Here is a 13,397-nt window from a genome sequence, read left to right as displayed (position 1 = left end):
GGAGCAATTCATCAGGGTTAAAATCTCATCATTTAAAGATCCATAGAATTGTTTAAAAAACAAAGTTGGAATTGGGTCCAGAACACATGTGGTGGGTCTCACTGAGGAGAAAACTTTATCAAGATTCTCAGCTTCTGCCAGGACAACGCTGTCCAGTGTTTCCTCTGGTATTGACACACATTCACATTTATCTAAAACATTATTACTTAGGGACATAGGCGTCATTTTAACCGGGGACGCCGGGGACATGTCCCCGGCAAAATTTGTGATTGGCAGCTGTGTCCCCCCCACTTTCAAAAAAGCCTGCTGATGAGGATTTTTGTTTTACCAGCTCAGATCTTATACCAGGGGTCGGCAACCTGTTCCCATCAAAGAGCCATTATTACCCGTTTCCCACAGTAAAGAAAACACTGGGAGCCACAGCGGCCACAGCGTTGTGGGCGGGGTCTACCCTCAGACAGCAGAGAGCTGCTCACAACCAGGTGACAGCAGCCGGTACCGGTCGCTTGCATGGGCGTCGCACCCGTGGGCGATGCAACACCCACACTTTTCCAGCTGTTTTGCTCACCTCCACACCAGTCTGGTTTCTTTACGTCGCACTCACTCTGTTTGCCTCATCTCCTTCTTCCCCTCTGCTTCTGACAGCCGATGTCGGGTTTCCAGGAGAGCAGGAGAGGGAGGGACGGAAGAGCTTGACTGAATTCATAATTTTACATCTTGACATTAGATGTACAAAGTCTGAGTTTGATAAAGTGAAGAACACCAATTTGCAGAGGTTTATAACAGGCGCGGCTCCAGGTTTTCATTTTTTGGTGGGCCACGGTAATTTTGGATGGACCTGAACAAGCAGCGACTTCAGTGAAGCAGGCAGGTCGTGCTAGAAAAATTTGTTTAAAAAGACATCATAAACGTGTTCCCCCGTCATTTTAATTTCTAAAATATGAAGTAAAAACTCACAATTTAATTTTCATTCATTTGTCATTAATATGTAGTCTACACCCGTGCGTTAAGTGGACCATCTTCCAGTAAAAGCAAAGCATCCAGCCCACCTCTCCAAATGCGTAAAATGTGCATCAGCCGCTAGTTAGGCGCGTCGCGCGCACCATTAGCTACGTCAGCCCAGACAAGAGCAGAGCAACTAGAGAAAGAATAGAGGATAATTCTGTCTGGAGGTGGATGGAGATTACATTTTACAGCAGCCTGATCATCATTTGAATACATAAACCATCACCTGTCTTCTAGTCCATGCTATCAGCATTATTTTAATTGGTGTGTGTGTGTGTGTGTGTGTGTGTGTGAGTGTGTGTGTGTGTTTTCCACATCAAACACTGGTCTAACCAACCAGACCAGCGTGTCCAGTAACATATTACTGTTACAGTTAAACAGTTTCACCTCATGTAGGCTAGGAACATTTCACCTGCCGTGGCCCGACCGCTTCTGCTCCACATAAACTTGTGCGTGATCAAATGTCTCTACAGGTGCTTTCTGAGCTGAAGAGGCTATTCTGCCTCAGACTGGATGCGTCATGAGTCTCCATATTAGAGACGGGAACAAGCGCTGTTCAGCCAAAGTTTCATAATCAAAGAACATTTTTCCAAGTGACACATCCCTCAGAGAGACCGGGTTTCCAGACCGCTTCAGTGGGAGGAAATCTTACCGCATGCGCCGTGGTTCTGCACTGCGCTGCGAACCCCTCTACAGATCTTCAGCCCACTGTCCACCGTGGGCGCTCCGAGCCGCACTGAACACAGTGTCCAGTATAAAGCTCTGATGTTCTGATGGGAATCGTTTCTTGATTGATTTAGTTACCTCTGCGATGTGCGTAACGATTAAAATGTCAGCTCATCTGTGTGTGCATCAGTGTGCGTCGGGGTAATTATTTCAAAACAACCAACATCCTTGAGTTTATCCGTCAAAATAAACAGTCAAATGGAAATATCTGTAACCTGCCATTTAACTGTTTTGCCTTCCTGTGAAGATTGTTGCAAAGAAAAACAATTAAACTTGATTAACCCCAGAGCCACGCACACTGTGCTGTACTGCGTCACTGTAAATGAGGGGGAAACGATTTAATCGGATCCTTTTCTTTTCAACATGGTTTAATGTAAAGTTTCATTCAGTACAAACTTTAGTTACACCAATCTAATGAGACAGAGCCTGGATTTGTATTCTGAACAGTTTAAACATGTTTAAAACGGAGACATGCGGGACGCGTCTAAAATTCGCACCTGCTCCGCTATTATGGAAATTAAACTAACAAGATGAATAACATCAAATTATTTTAGGCACAGACAACATCCCCCACAGTTTTTAAAAGCTTGCAACGCGCCTGGTCACTCGTGTACGTCAAAGTTATCTTTCATAAGATGATAATCAATAAAACGATTTATATAAAATGGATCCAGAAGTTGTAGCCCGTCTCTGCCTACAATTTTTGGTATTTTTCACCCTGTTGATGGTTTTACTGAGCAGATGCCACTTTTGTCATACGTTTCTTTTTAAAACGCTGCGAGCACAAGCGTGACGCGTCAACCCGGTCTCACAGTAAGACCGGGTTGGACCTGTTCAGGTTTACGCAGACAATCTTTACATTTAGAATTGGCATACAGATGTAAAATTAATGCAGTAAAATATAAAGCTTTTTATTTAAATATCCATTCATTATTTTACAAGCACAGAGAGCCGCATCAGATGGATGGAAGAGCCGCATGCGGCTCCAGAGCCGCGGGGTGCCGACCCCTGTGCAGCTAGCCTACTTTATTGTCCCCAGCAATTTTTAAACCCCACTCAAGTGTATGGTTATTGTCTCCAGCAAGTCTGACAACAAACTGACGCCCTTGCTTAGGGACGATAAAATATTCCTTCTGATGATGTCTACCTTCCCTCTGAAGTGGGCTGCAAACTCCTCACAGAGAGCATTAGAGGGGGTTTTCTGAAGTGAATTGGATGTACGGTTTACAGTGTTGTTTATAGTGAAAAAAAGTATTCTGGGATTGTGTTTATTGTCTAGAATGAGCTTGGAAAGGTATGCATTTCTTGAATTTCTTACTGCGTTATTATATGATTTAAGTAGCTTTGTATATATGATTTATAGTTATTTTATTCTTTCTCCATCTCCGCTCTGCGACCCTGCAGTTTCTCTTTAGTTTCTTTAGATTTTCATTTCTCCACGGTGAAGCACGTTTTGAATATAGGTTATTTTCATTTTTGAGCGAGCAGGTTGAGAGCAGATTTCAGTCTACTATTAAAATCATTGACAGTAAAATCACAAGAGGCAGTTGGGAGTGGGAGGGATCTTTCTAAAACTTCAGGAAAACCAGTAGCCACTTCAGAGGTGAGATGATGCTTCCTTACAGTTCTCACAGAGGGTTCCAGCTGGATAAAACTGGTGATGCTCAAAAACACACAGTAGTGGTCAGAGACAGCCAAGTCAACAACAGAGGACACACTGGTGGACAGGCCATGGGTGATGACCAAGTCCAGGGTGTGTCCTCTGTTGTGAGTCGGCTGCATGACATGTTTACTAAAATCCATGTAATTCAGAATATTTAAAAACTCATTTGAAAGAGGATCAGAAGGATTATATATATGTAGATTAAAACCACTGGATGGAGAGGCCTCTGTGAGAACAACAGGTGCATCTGAACTCAGCCACATTTCTGTTAAATGTAGACAAAGAAGATTATGTTCTGTGGTGCTAAAACAGTTGATTTGGGCTGAATCATTATATTAGTCAGTTTATGTTTAACTTGCAAAGTATGATTTAAGATGAATTTTAGAAGCGAAAAATTTTAATGGCCCAAACAGTTTTCAAACCCAGGTCTCACACATGAGAAGCATTTTACTTCACCACTGGCCTACCAGAGATGTTGGGAAACTCAGGTGTATCCTCCTTTATAAAGGGATTTTTTAAAACTCACCTGCGTCCGCTAAAATGACAAACACGTACTCTCCTGACTAAAACCTCATATTATTTACTCCCTATTTGTAGGAGAACAGAAACTGGAAAGACAGCTCTTTGTCAGAGTTTCAGTCACACATTTTTCAGCTCAAAGTGCATTGGAGTAAATGTGACTGGAGAGGACTTCTCCACTCGTTAGCAATCTTATGTTGATTGGATCGGTTCATTCAGGGGACTTCCAAGTGGCCAAAAGTCACTTTTCATTTCCTATCTCTTCCATTATATCTGTGGTCACTTTTCCTGAAAGATCACCAAAGGTACCTTAAACTTAAACAGAGCTCTTAGAAACAGTAACACTTTACAAGAAGCTGAATCATACCAACAAAGCCTAATGTCTTGCAATTCATTTAAGATTCTAGGTTGAAGTCTATCCGAGAAGTGAAGGTTCAAAGATCGGACATAAGTTTTAAGAATTTGAAGAATTTTACATGTATTCCAATGGGAGAAATATGCTCATAAAAAGCTTCATAACTTTAAAATTCTAAAAGATATCAATACCAAAAGCCACAGCCATCATGACCTGAATTAGCTGAACATTTTGATACCAAATTTGTTGAAATAGCACAAAAACTGTAGGAGGAGATACGTGCCAAATAATGTACGGAAGCAGAATAAAGAAGAAGAAAATAAAAATGGAATATTGTTTTTTGAATGCTGTGAACAGCATTCAAACAATAAAGATAAACAGGATCACTGTTGTTTGAATGCTGCTTGCAGCAAACAGCATTCAAACAATAAAAATGGCAAATCAATGTTGTTTGATAAAATGTTTTAGGCCTGAAGACCTGATTACAGAATGACAGACATATTTGTTCAGATACTATAAATAAAAAGAAAAAGCTTGTATAAAATTAAAGTTGATGAAAATAATTAATCTAGGACCAAAATTCAAATATTTAAAATTACACAAAATGAGAAGTTACAAGAGCTTACTAATTAACAATTATTTCCTGTCCTTTCCTTCCTTTTTTTTTCTAGGAGTAAGTATCTCAGCCAATCAGGATGTGGAGACAGACATGGAGACCTTCCAGATGGAGATAGACAAAGAGAGCAAGAAGTCAATGTTCCGAACCAATGGAGGATCCTTCTGGACTTTAGTGACACATGGAGAAATCCAGTCCACAGCTACAGACATGTAAAAAATTTCTAACGCTGTAAAAGAAAAAAAATTATTCAGGAAAAATAATTTTGTTATGTAATTGATTAATTTATATTGTAATCTAGTACTCATGTCTTTCTGTGTCTTGCTCTCAGGGAGGTAAACGCAATGTTTGACATTGAGTGGCGGGGGCGGCGAGTAGCACTCAAGGCAAGTAATGGGAAGTATGTGAGCACGAAGAAGAATGGGCAGCTGTCAGCGGTCAGTGAAACCGTGGGTAAGTGCATCTAGGCAATTCACTTGAGTCGTTAGATTTGTGTTCATATGAAATTTTTGTCATTCGCTGCACATTGTGAGCCCACCAATTGGATCATAACAGATGATTCATTACAGATGATGATGAATTGTTCCTGATGAAACTCATCAACCGCCCTATGCTGATTCTTCGTGGAGAAAATGGCTTTGTGTGTCACCACAAGAACTCCAACACTCTGGATGCCAATCGATCTGTCTATGACATCTTCTCTGTGACCTTCAACAATGGAGCCTACAATATAAAAAGTCAGTGTCCTTCTAAAATAGAAGACCTAAAGTTTTACTCATGAGGACAAATATTTAATACAGCCCATGATGCAAACATTCAAGATAATCATGCCCTTTTTGACCTTGTTCATATTTTGAATATTATTGTTATACTTGTCATCACATCACTTCCTTCTAGTCTGGAGTTTGACTAGGTCATTTAACACTACTTTTTTCAGCCATTTCATTTCAGATTTGCTGCTGTGCTCAGAATCACTGCCCCAGTATTCAATTCAATTCAATTCAATTCAATTCAATTCAAGTTTATTTATATAGCGCCAAATCACGACAAGAGTCGTCTCAAGGCACTTCACATAATAAACATTCCAATTCAGGACAGTTCATTAGGCCAATCAGAAATAATTTTTCCTATATAAGGAACCCAGCAAATTGCATCAAGTCACTGACTAGTGTCAGTGACTATACAGCAATCCTCATACTAAGCAAGCATAAAGCGACAGTGGAGAGGAAAACTCCCTTTTAACAGGAAGAAACCTCCAGAGAATCCCGGCTCAGTATAAGCAGCCATCCTCCACGACTCACTGGGGATCGAGAAGACAGAGCAGACACACACACACACACACACACACACACACACACACACACACACACACACACACACACACACACACACACACACACACACACACACACACACACACACACACACACACACACACACACACACACACACACACACACACACGCACGCACGCACGCACATGCACACTCACAAAGACTAGTAATATGCTGTATGCATTCTTTCTTTTTATTGAGGTGTCTACAATAAAATGCTCTAGGTGTTTGGCTGTTCGGGGCTGCCTTTTCTGCCATTGCTGAGTCTGTGATGTTAATCCTGTGTTGATAGAAATGCCTTCTGCTTCTTTTCTGAGTGTCTCCCATTTTTCACCTGTGTGTTTTTTGTTACATCAGTGATTACAGAGTGGGCCAGGTCATTTGCTGCAACAAGATCTAAATTCGGGGACTGTCGTTGATCAGACATTAATTAAAGTGGCAGTGTGTATTTTTCCTGGTGACGGGAGCAGTAGATTCCTAAATCAATGCAAACAGCAGTATTTTTTGTTGGAGTAAGACCTTACCAACGGATGCCCATTAGGGTCCAAAGCCCTGGGTAGTGCTAACTTTAGCAAAATAATGAGCACATCAGACTCTTTCATCAATGGCAACAAGTGAAGAGGTAAATGGGCTCTTTACAAAACTCCTCAACCGCCCTATGCTGATAGTATTTAGCATTTAAGAATGGAGAAAGTTTTGTAACCATTTGTTTTAAATCAGTAAATAAATTTTGCCCTCCTGGGCTCCCGTAGATGGAAACATGGCATCTAATATGGCGTAGCCCAGAGACTTAGACCCGCTCCCATGTATTGTAGACCAGATTTTTATGGTTATATGTTACAAAGCTGTCAATATTTTTCAACGATTGGGCATCATTTCATTCATTTTCAACAACATTTTGATGGATATTTCCAGAAATTAATGGTAACATTTGTCTCTTTAAATATCCTCAAAATTTACAAGATGCAGAACAAACCTCATTTTAAGTGCATTGAGAGCTTTTGCCTTTGTCTTCCATTTGCCAGTGTTCTGGTGAACTATCTCGTCCAGTGTAGCCACAACAGCTGTGAGAGTTTTTTGAGTATGCAAATGGAATCATACTGACATGCCCAGCGAGTGTCACTAAGTCTCTTGAGTTCTAGACACTGTCCAGCTGTCCTTGCTTTTTAAGAAATAAGTTGTAAACAACTAACCTGGAAAAAATTTGTGAAGCATATGTAATGTCTCAAAAAATTAGCTGCAGCATCAACATTATGTATATGTGCACCGGTGTTAATTTTGACATGGAATTTTAATTTAGTGTTAGCCTTTTGATTAAAATTATTTTTAATTTTAGTCAAGTTTTAGTCATCTAATTTATTTTAGTCTAATTTTAGTCGACTAAAATTCCTAACTATTTTAGTCGACTAATATACATACCATACCATACCATACCATACCATACCATACCATACCATACCATACCATACCATACCGTTTATTTATAAAGCACATTTAAAACCAGCATGACAGCTGACCAAAGTGCTGTACAGTAGTAAAAAGGAAAAAAACCCAAGATAAAAACAAGATAAAGATCATATAAGAGATAAAAAGGATAACCAAAAAATTTAAAAGAAACATACTAGAGCAAAAAGACCAAAGTCACAATAAAAACATAAAAAAAAAAACAATAAAAGCTTGGTCATTGATCAAAACCTAAATGATAGAAGTAGGTCTTCAGGATAGACTTGAATCGACCCAGTGACGGGGCCTGTCGAACACTAAGGGGAGAGCATTCCAAAGTTTAGGGGCAGCGAACGCAAAGGCCTGCACCCTACGAGATTTATACTTGGGATGCACAAAAGCAAGTGATCTGCTGATCTCAGGTTTCTGGGTGGAACTTGGTCCCATGTGTCTGCGTCCCTAGCTGGGGGGGTGGGGGGTGGGGGTGGGGTGGGGGATACGAGAAAATAAACATCCCTCTCTACAATAGAATAAATCTATTGTATTTTTTCAGCCTTATATTTTACATAAGGCTTATACATTGCCACATACTAGTCATTTAACGTATCTTATTTTTATTTTCCTAATACTGTCTGCTTTGGAAAGGATCAAAACACAAAAGTGTAAAACTCCACAGACTCAGAAAACAAAAAACTTGAATGTTACATTTATACTGACTGAGTTTGTGTGTTCTGTTGTTTTTGAGATTGCAAAATAAATCTTATTTGCATTACTTGGAAACCCTAGTGAGTTATTGAGACAGTTCTTTGGTGTGCAATATAGAAATAAGTTAGCATCAAAAAGGCAGAGAATCAAGGGTTTAATCTTAAGAACATTTGTATTCATTTCTTTTTTTGTGAGGGAGATTTATCGGCCATTATATGGGCTATCGGGCTTTGTTAAAAGTTTTATATCGGTATCGGTCCCAAAAAAAGCATATCGGTCGGGCCCTAGACGTCATCAAGCCAGATTGGCTTTCATTTTCCCCATAGCGTGTCAATGTTATTAATTAGTATGATTAAAATGGCCCAAACAGCTTTGATATTTAAAATAAATTCCAAAAATATCAATAAAGTGACATTAAGACAGATATGGTGTGGTGATCCTAACAATTCTGTTGTAAGATATACCTCAGACCTGCTCTCCTCGTTCCCACAGACATTTTCCTAAAAAGCTGGGTTTTTTTTTTTACACCTTGTAGTTTCTCAACTTCTCTGTTGTGTATTCTCTCCATCATGATAACGGCACACCGAGCAAAAGGGAGCGGGTGTCCCATGGTATAACCATCCCTGTGTCACTGAAGGAAATTCAGATGAGCCATGAGAGCTGCGTGTGTAAACGGGACGGTAGTTGAAACTCCCGTTGACTTTATTTGCCAAATGCAGGAAAAACCAAAATGTCTGACGGCTGCAGAACCAGAGATGGCAGGTTGACGCCTGCGCCATCTCTAGTAGAAGCGTGAGCCTGCAGCAGCAATAGATGGAGTAGTAGCTCTGCAGCTGTACCTTTGTCTTCGCCTAGCCGAAAAAGGTTTATGATTGGTCAGTCCTCGTGCACATGTGCAGATTATCGTTCTCTTTCCTTACTCCTGGAAGAACGGTTCAGTGCAAATGGTTTCTTTGTTGCTAATCTGTAGGGAATATCTACAAGAAAGTTCTACAGAAAGTAGCAACGGGTCCTGAGAAATGTCGCTAGGTTTGTCGCTAGGCGCTTTTTGGAAAAAAAAGTTGTTGAGGGGGGTCAAAAAGTCATTTGGAACAGCAACAAAGTCGCTGAGTTGGCAACACTGATTAACGTGTGCCTGCCTCATGGTGTAGAGTCCATAATTTGCTGAGTGTCCTGCAATAATGCAGGTTATTAGTTAATTTACTTTTGATAGCAAAGAACAAAATATTTAATGTAAAAGTTATTTACCAGGTGAATCGGCTCACACGTCACCACCAAGTGTCAGGGGCAGAATCGGTAGCCTCCTTCATGATGTCATGATGTAATCACATACTTATTTAATTGGTAATATCTTACAAATTCTGAAATGTTTTCATTTTTTTTTCCTTGAACAGTTCACTGAGCTTGCACTGTCACTGAGGTGGAAGCTAGAATCAACAGCAGACACCTCACATCTTGGTCTTTTCAGGGGTGTGGACGCTGCTCTGGGTCTTTCTGGAAGATGAATTTCCGTCATGGTCCCTGTGTCACAAGACACACTGAGGCTGTGAGCTCTAAACTGGGTGGCTATGTAAAAAACAAAGAAGCAGCACATTTATAAATGTTTAAAAGAGCATAAAATCACGTGTAACAATAATCTGTAAAATAAATTAAAACTAGAAGGTGATAATAAAATGTTTACATAGACGATTATTAAAAATAGTTCATCTTTGCTACGCCGGTAAGGCTTCACGTCAGCCTGGACAAGTGCATTCTTGCAGACTACTAAATCAGTCTGACAGCCAATGTCTTGGGTAGATTTAGCCTGAAAAAAAAATAGAAGCACATTGTTGTTGGGAGTTTATAAAGTCAGATAATATACAAAAGAAACTGTCCTATATAGGCACTTTATAACATTCCTAGTGTGTGATAGTTATTATAACGTAAAAGTCAGTCACATATGATGTGGAGAGCCTGAAATGCGACCTCCTGAACAGAATTCCTTACAGAACCGGGTCACACTGTGGTGTAAAGCTGGATTTCACGCTGTAATGCTGTCTGTCAACTAGTGCTACGTTAGTTAGAGCCACTGTTGCAGAATTACCGACTGACACAAAAACAACCCGAATTTTCTCTGAGCCTGACAGTAATAGTCATGTGGACCATTTCGTCGGCCAGGGCTTCGAGACATGTTCCGATTCGCCGCTGATTCTAACCTTACATCCCGTTCCACATTTTGTGAACTTGACAAATTAGCTCAAAGGCAGTTCAGACTGATATTAGCTAAATGAAATGAACCACGTCTCTCAAACTTTTCATTTAGGTAGGGAATTGTCTTTAGAAGATGTTAACACTTTTATTTAGCTTACTCACCTCAGACTGGAGCCTGCCATGGTGGGGGAGCAGAGTAAGCGGGCTGCATCTAAATCGCGGACGAGCCACGGTGGGCACGGCCTCCCTCTTCAAACGGAGACGTGCAGAATAATCCAGTTCAAACTCCATCATGTTGGGGAAGGAATCGCGGTAAAATGCTGGTTGCAAACTACAGCACCAGGCGGGAGCTCACTGTTTTCCAGTACACCAATTGTGCGCAATCACTGGTGCCTAATTTCTAAGTCCGGTGGATAGGAGTGCAACCCCACAGAGCCACCGCAACCCCACTGCACTACACCTTCTCACCATGCTAACACGATATGGAACACTAAACCCGAACTACTTTCCTAACAACACTAACAGCTAAACACTAACTAAACTCCAATATCCAACAGCCAAGCTAACACTAAATAAGTATGTATAACACTAAAAGCTATGCTAAAGATTAGGATATGCTAATGCTATATGCTAATGCTGAACTACCGCTAACCTCCTACACTCGCTTGCAAATCCAACTCCCAACTCGCCACAAGGCGTGGCTGAGACTCTCGATGCTTTTATAACTTTGACACAGAGCTGCTACGTAGTACTCTACTGGTTTACGTAGTATCTTTCTCTTTAGCCATTGGCTAAAGTGTATTCAAAATGACTCAAACTCTATGTTTTAAGCTGAAGGTGGCGCTATACTTTGGTATTTAGGCAGAATTTTTAATTTTTAAAGAAACTGCACCAAAATGCTAACATAATGAATACACACATTTAAAACACTATTAGACACTCATTTATACAGTTTATCAGCAAAAAAAGTTAATTTAGACGTTACTTGCTCTTTAAGTCACAAGAATTTTGCTTGGGTAGATCAACTCGTCAGGGTGATCCGTTATCCCCTCTTGTGTTTGCTCTGGTGATCGAGCCATTGGCGGAGGCCATTAGAGCTCACAATAATATAACAAGATATAAAATAGGAACTATTGAATACAAAATAGTCTTGTATGCAGATGATGTGCTGCTGTTTGTTAAAAATCCTGATAAATCAATACCAGCCATTATGTCGGTCATTGAGATTTTTGGTTCCCTTTCTGGGTATAAGGTCAACTTCGGTACTTATATGCATCTTTTTTGGGACTGCCCTGAAATCTCCAAATTTTGGCTATGTATAACTAAAGAGGTGAATTTGATTCTGAAAGATAAGATTTGTAAGGACCCGGGTCACATATAGTTTCCTTGTTTTCTTCTCATCTTGCAGATAAAAAGCCTAAATAGAGAAAGAGTGTATTTCTGGCTAAAATAGGCATGTTTCTTTAAACCTACTAATTCTTGTCTCGTCTTTTATTCGTTGACGACAATGTCGATCAAATTAGTCATCGTCTTTGTCTTTTTCCTTTTCCTTTTCTTTGTTTTCGTTTAGTTTTTGTTCGGTAAAATATATTCATGACGAATAAAAAAAACGAGAATATTTCGTCAGTGAAATTAACACTGATGTGCACTAACACAAGTTCAATCTTTGAGTGTGGCAGTGAACTGGGGTCAAATTTTCTGACATTGCCTGAAGACTGTTGGAAGTTGGATGTGATTGTAAAGGTGCTCAATATAGGGAGCCTAGGTCTCCTCCACTTGGCTCATGGGTCCCTGGAACAATGAAAAAAAAAGAATGCAAGTGGATGGGGCTATAAAGGTAATTTTCTAAATTACTTTGCTTTATGCAATTTTCAAAGCTCACTAAAGCCAGTGGCAGCTGGTGATTGTTATTTTTTTTTGTTAGGGCACATTTGTGCCATCTGCTTTTAGATGTGCTAACCACATGTCACCACTGGGGATGCCAAATTACCATCAAATTACCAAATTACATAATTTGAACCCAGCGGACTGGTATCAGGTCCACGAACAACAAAGTTGTTCCAAAAACATGCTTAATATTCACCAAGATATTCAAACTGCACACATACTTTGTGGGAGGAGACTCATCTAAACAATATAATGTTCTACCTCCACATCACCCACTGACAATAAGCTGCTAAATAAAATGGCCAAAAAATAAAGCTAACTACATATATTGAGAAAAACCCAGTAGGGACAATGCAGTATGATCCTATCCACAGCAGCAGCTGTTTAAATTAAAACCCAGATTCTCTTCTTTACAACAATTTAAATACCATTACTTTACCTGCAAAACTCTCGGAGCAACGCAGCAGAAAAACAAAGCTAATTTCATCAAGTCAAAAGCATAAATTCAGTCTTACCTTTGCTGGTTTATGGTCATAATAATCTGTGTTACAGTAAAAAATATCCACTCATTTAATCCAATGTCCCAATGTCACAATAAATTGTTTGGGGCTGCTTTTACATGCTGGAGAGTGTTTAGAAATCTCTGACCAAGGCTAGATTATAATATGGGCAAACTGGGCACAGGCCCAGGGGCCCACAGCCACAAGGGGGCCCACGCAAGCAGCAGTGTTTTTTTTGAATGCAGCAGTCTTAACATTGGAGAAAAATGTAGAAAAGTAATTAAAACTGTGCCCACATTTTCTAAGTTAACACACATTTCTTTTAACAACGGTAGTTTTTGCATCTTTACTGCCTGCTTCAGCCCTCTCCCCCCTCCCCCTGCGCAGCGGCTGCAAACTCACTGATGCGCCTGCAGCCTCTCAGAGTTCCTGCTGATCTAAACATTGAAAAAAT

At 40.1% G+C, this 13,397-nt stretch overlaps 1 protein-coding gene across 1 annotated transcript in view; it reads left to right on the top strand.

The window, feature by feature from the left end:
- Window positions 1-13,397, top strand: part of LOC107376447 (fascin-2) — a 32,886-nt gene that overhangs the window by 17,222 nt on the left and 2,267 nt on the right. Inside the window, exons 2-4 of the mRNA XM_015945551.3 lie at window positions 4,940-5,096; window positions 5,216-5,337; window positions 5,454-5,621. Coding sequence (XP_015801037.1) covers window positions 4,940-5,096; window positions 5,216-5,337; window positions 5,454-5,621 — 447 coding nt within the window. The remainder of the gene's footprint in view (window positions 1-4,939; window positions 5,097-5,215; window positions 5,338-5,453; window positions 5,622-13,397) is intronic.

The sequence above is a fragment of the Nothobranchius furzeri genome, chromosome 12, assembly GCF_043380555.1.
Source record: "Nothobranchius furzeri strain GRZ-AD chromosome 12, NfurGRZ-RIMD1, whole genome shotgun sequence".
NCBI classification, from domain to species: domain Eukaryota; kingdom Metazoa; phylum Chordata; class Actinopteri; order Cyprinodontiformes; family Nothobranchiidae; genus Nothobranchius; species Nothobranchius furzeri.
The sequence above is the reverse complement of the archived record's forward strand: the minus strand, read 5'-3'. Positions and strand labels throughout refer to the sequence as shown.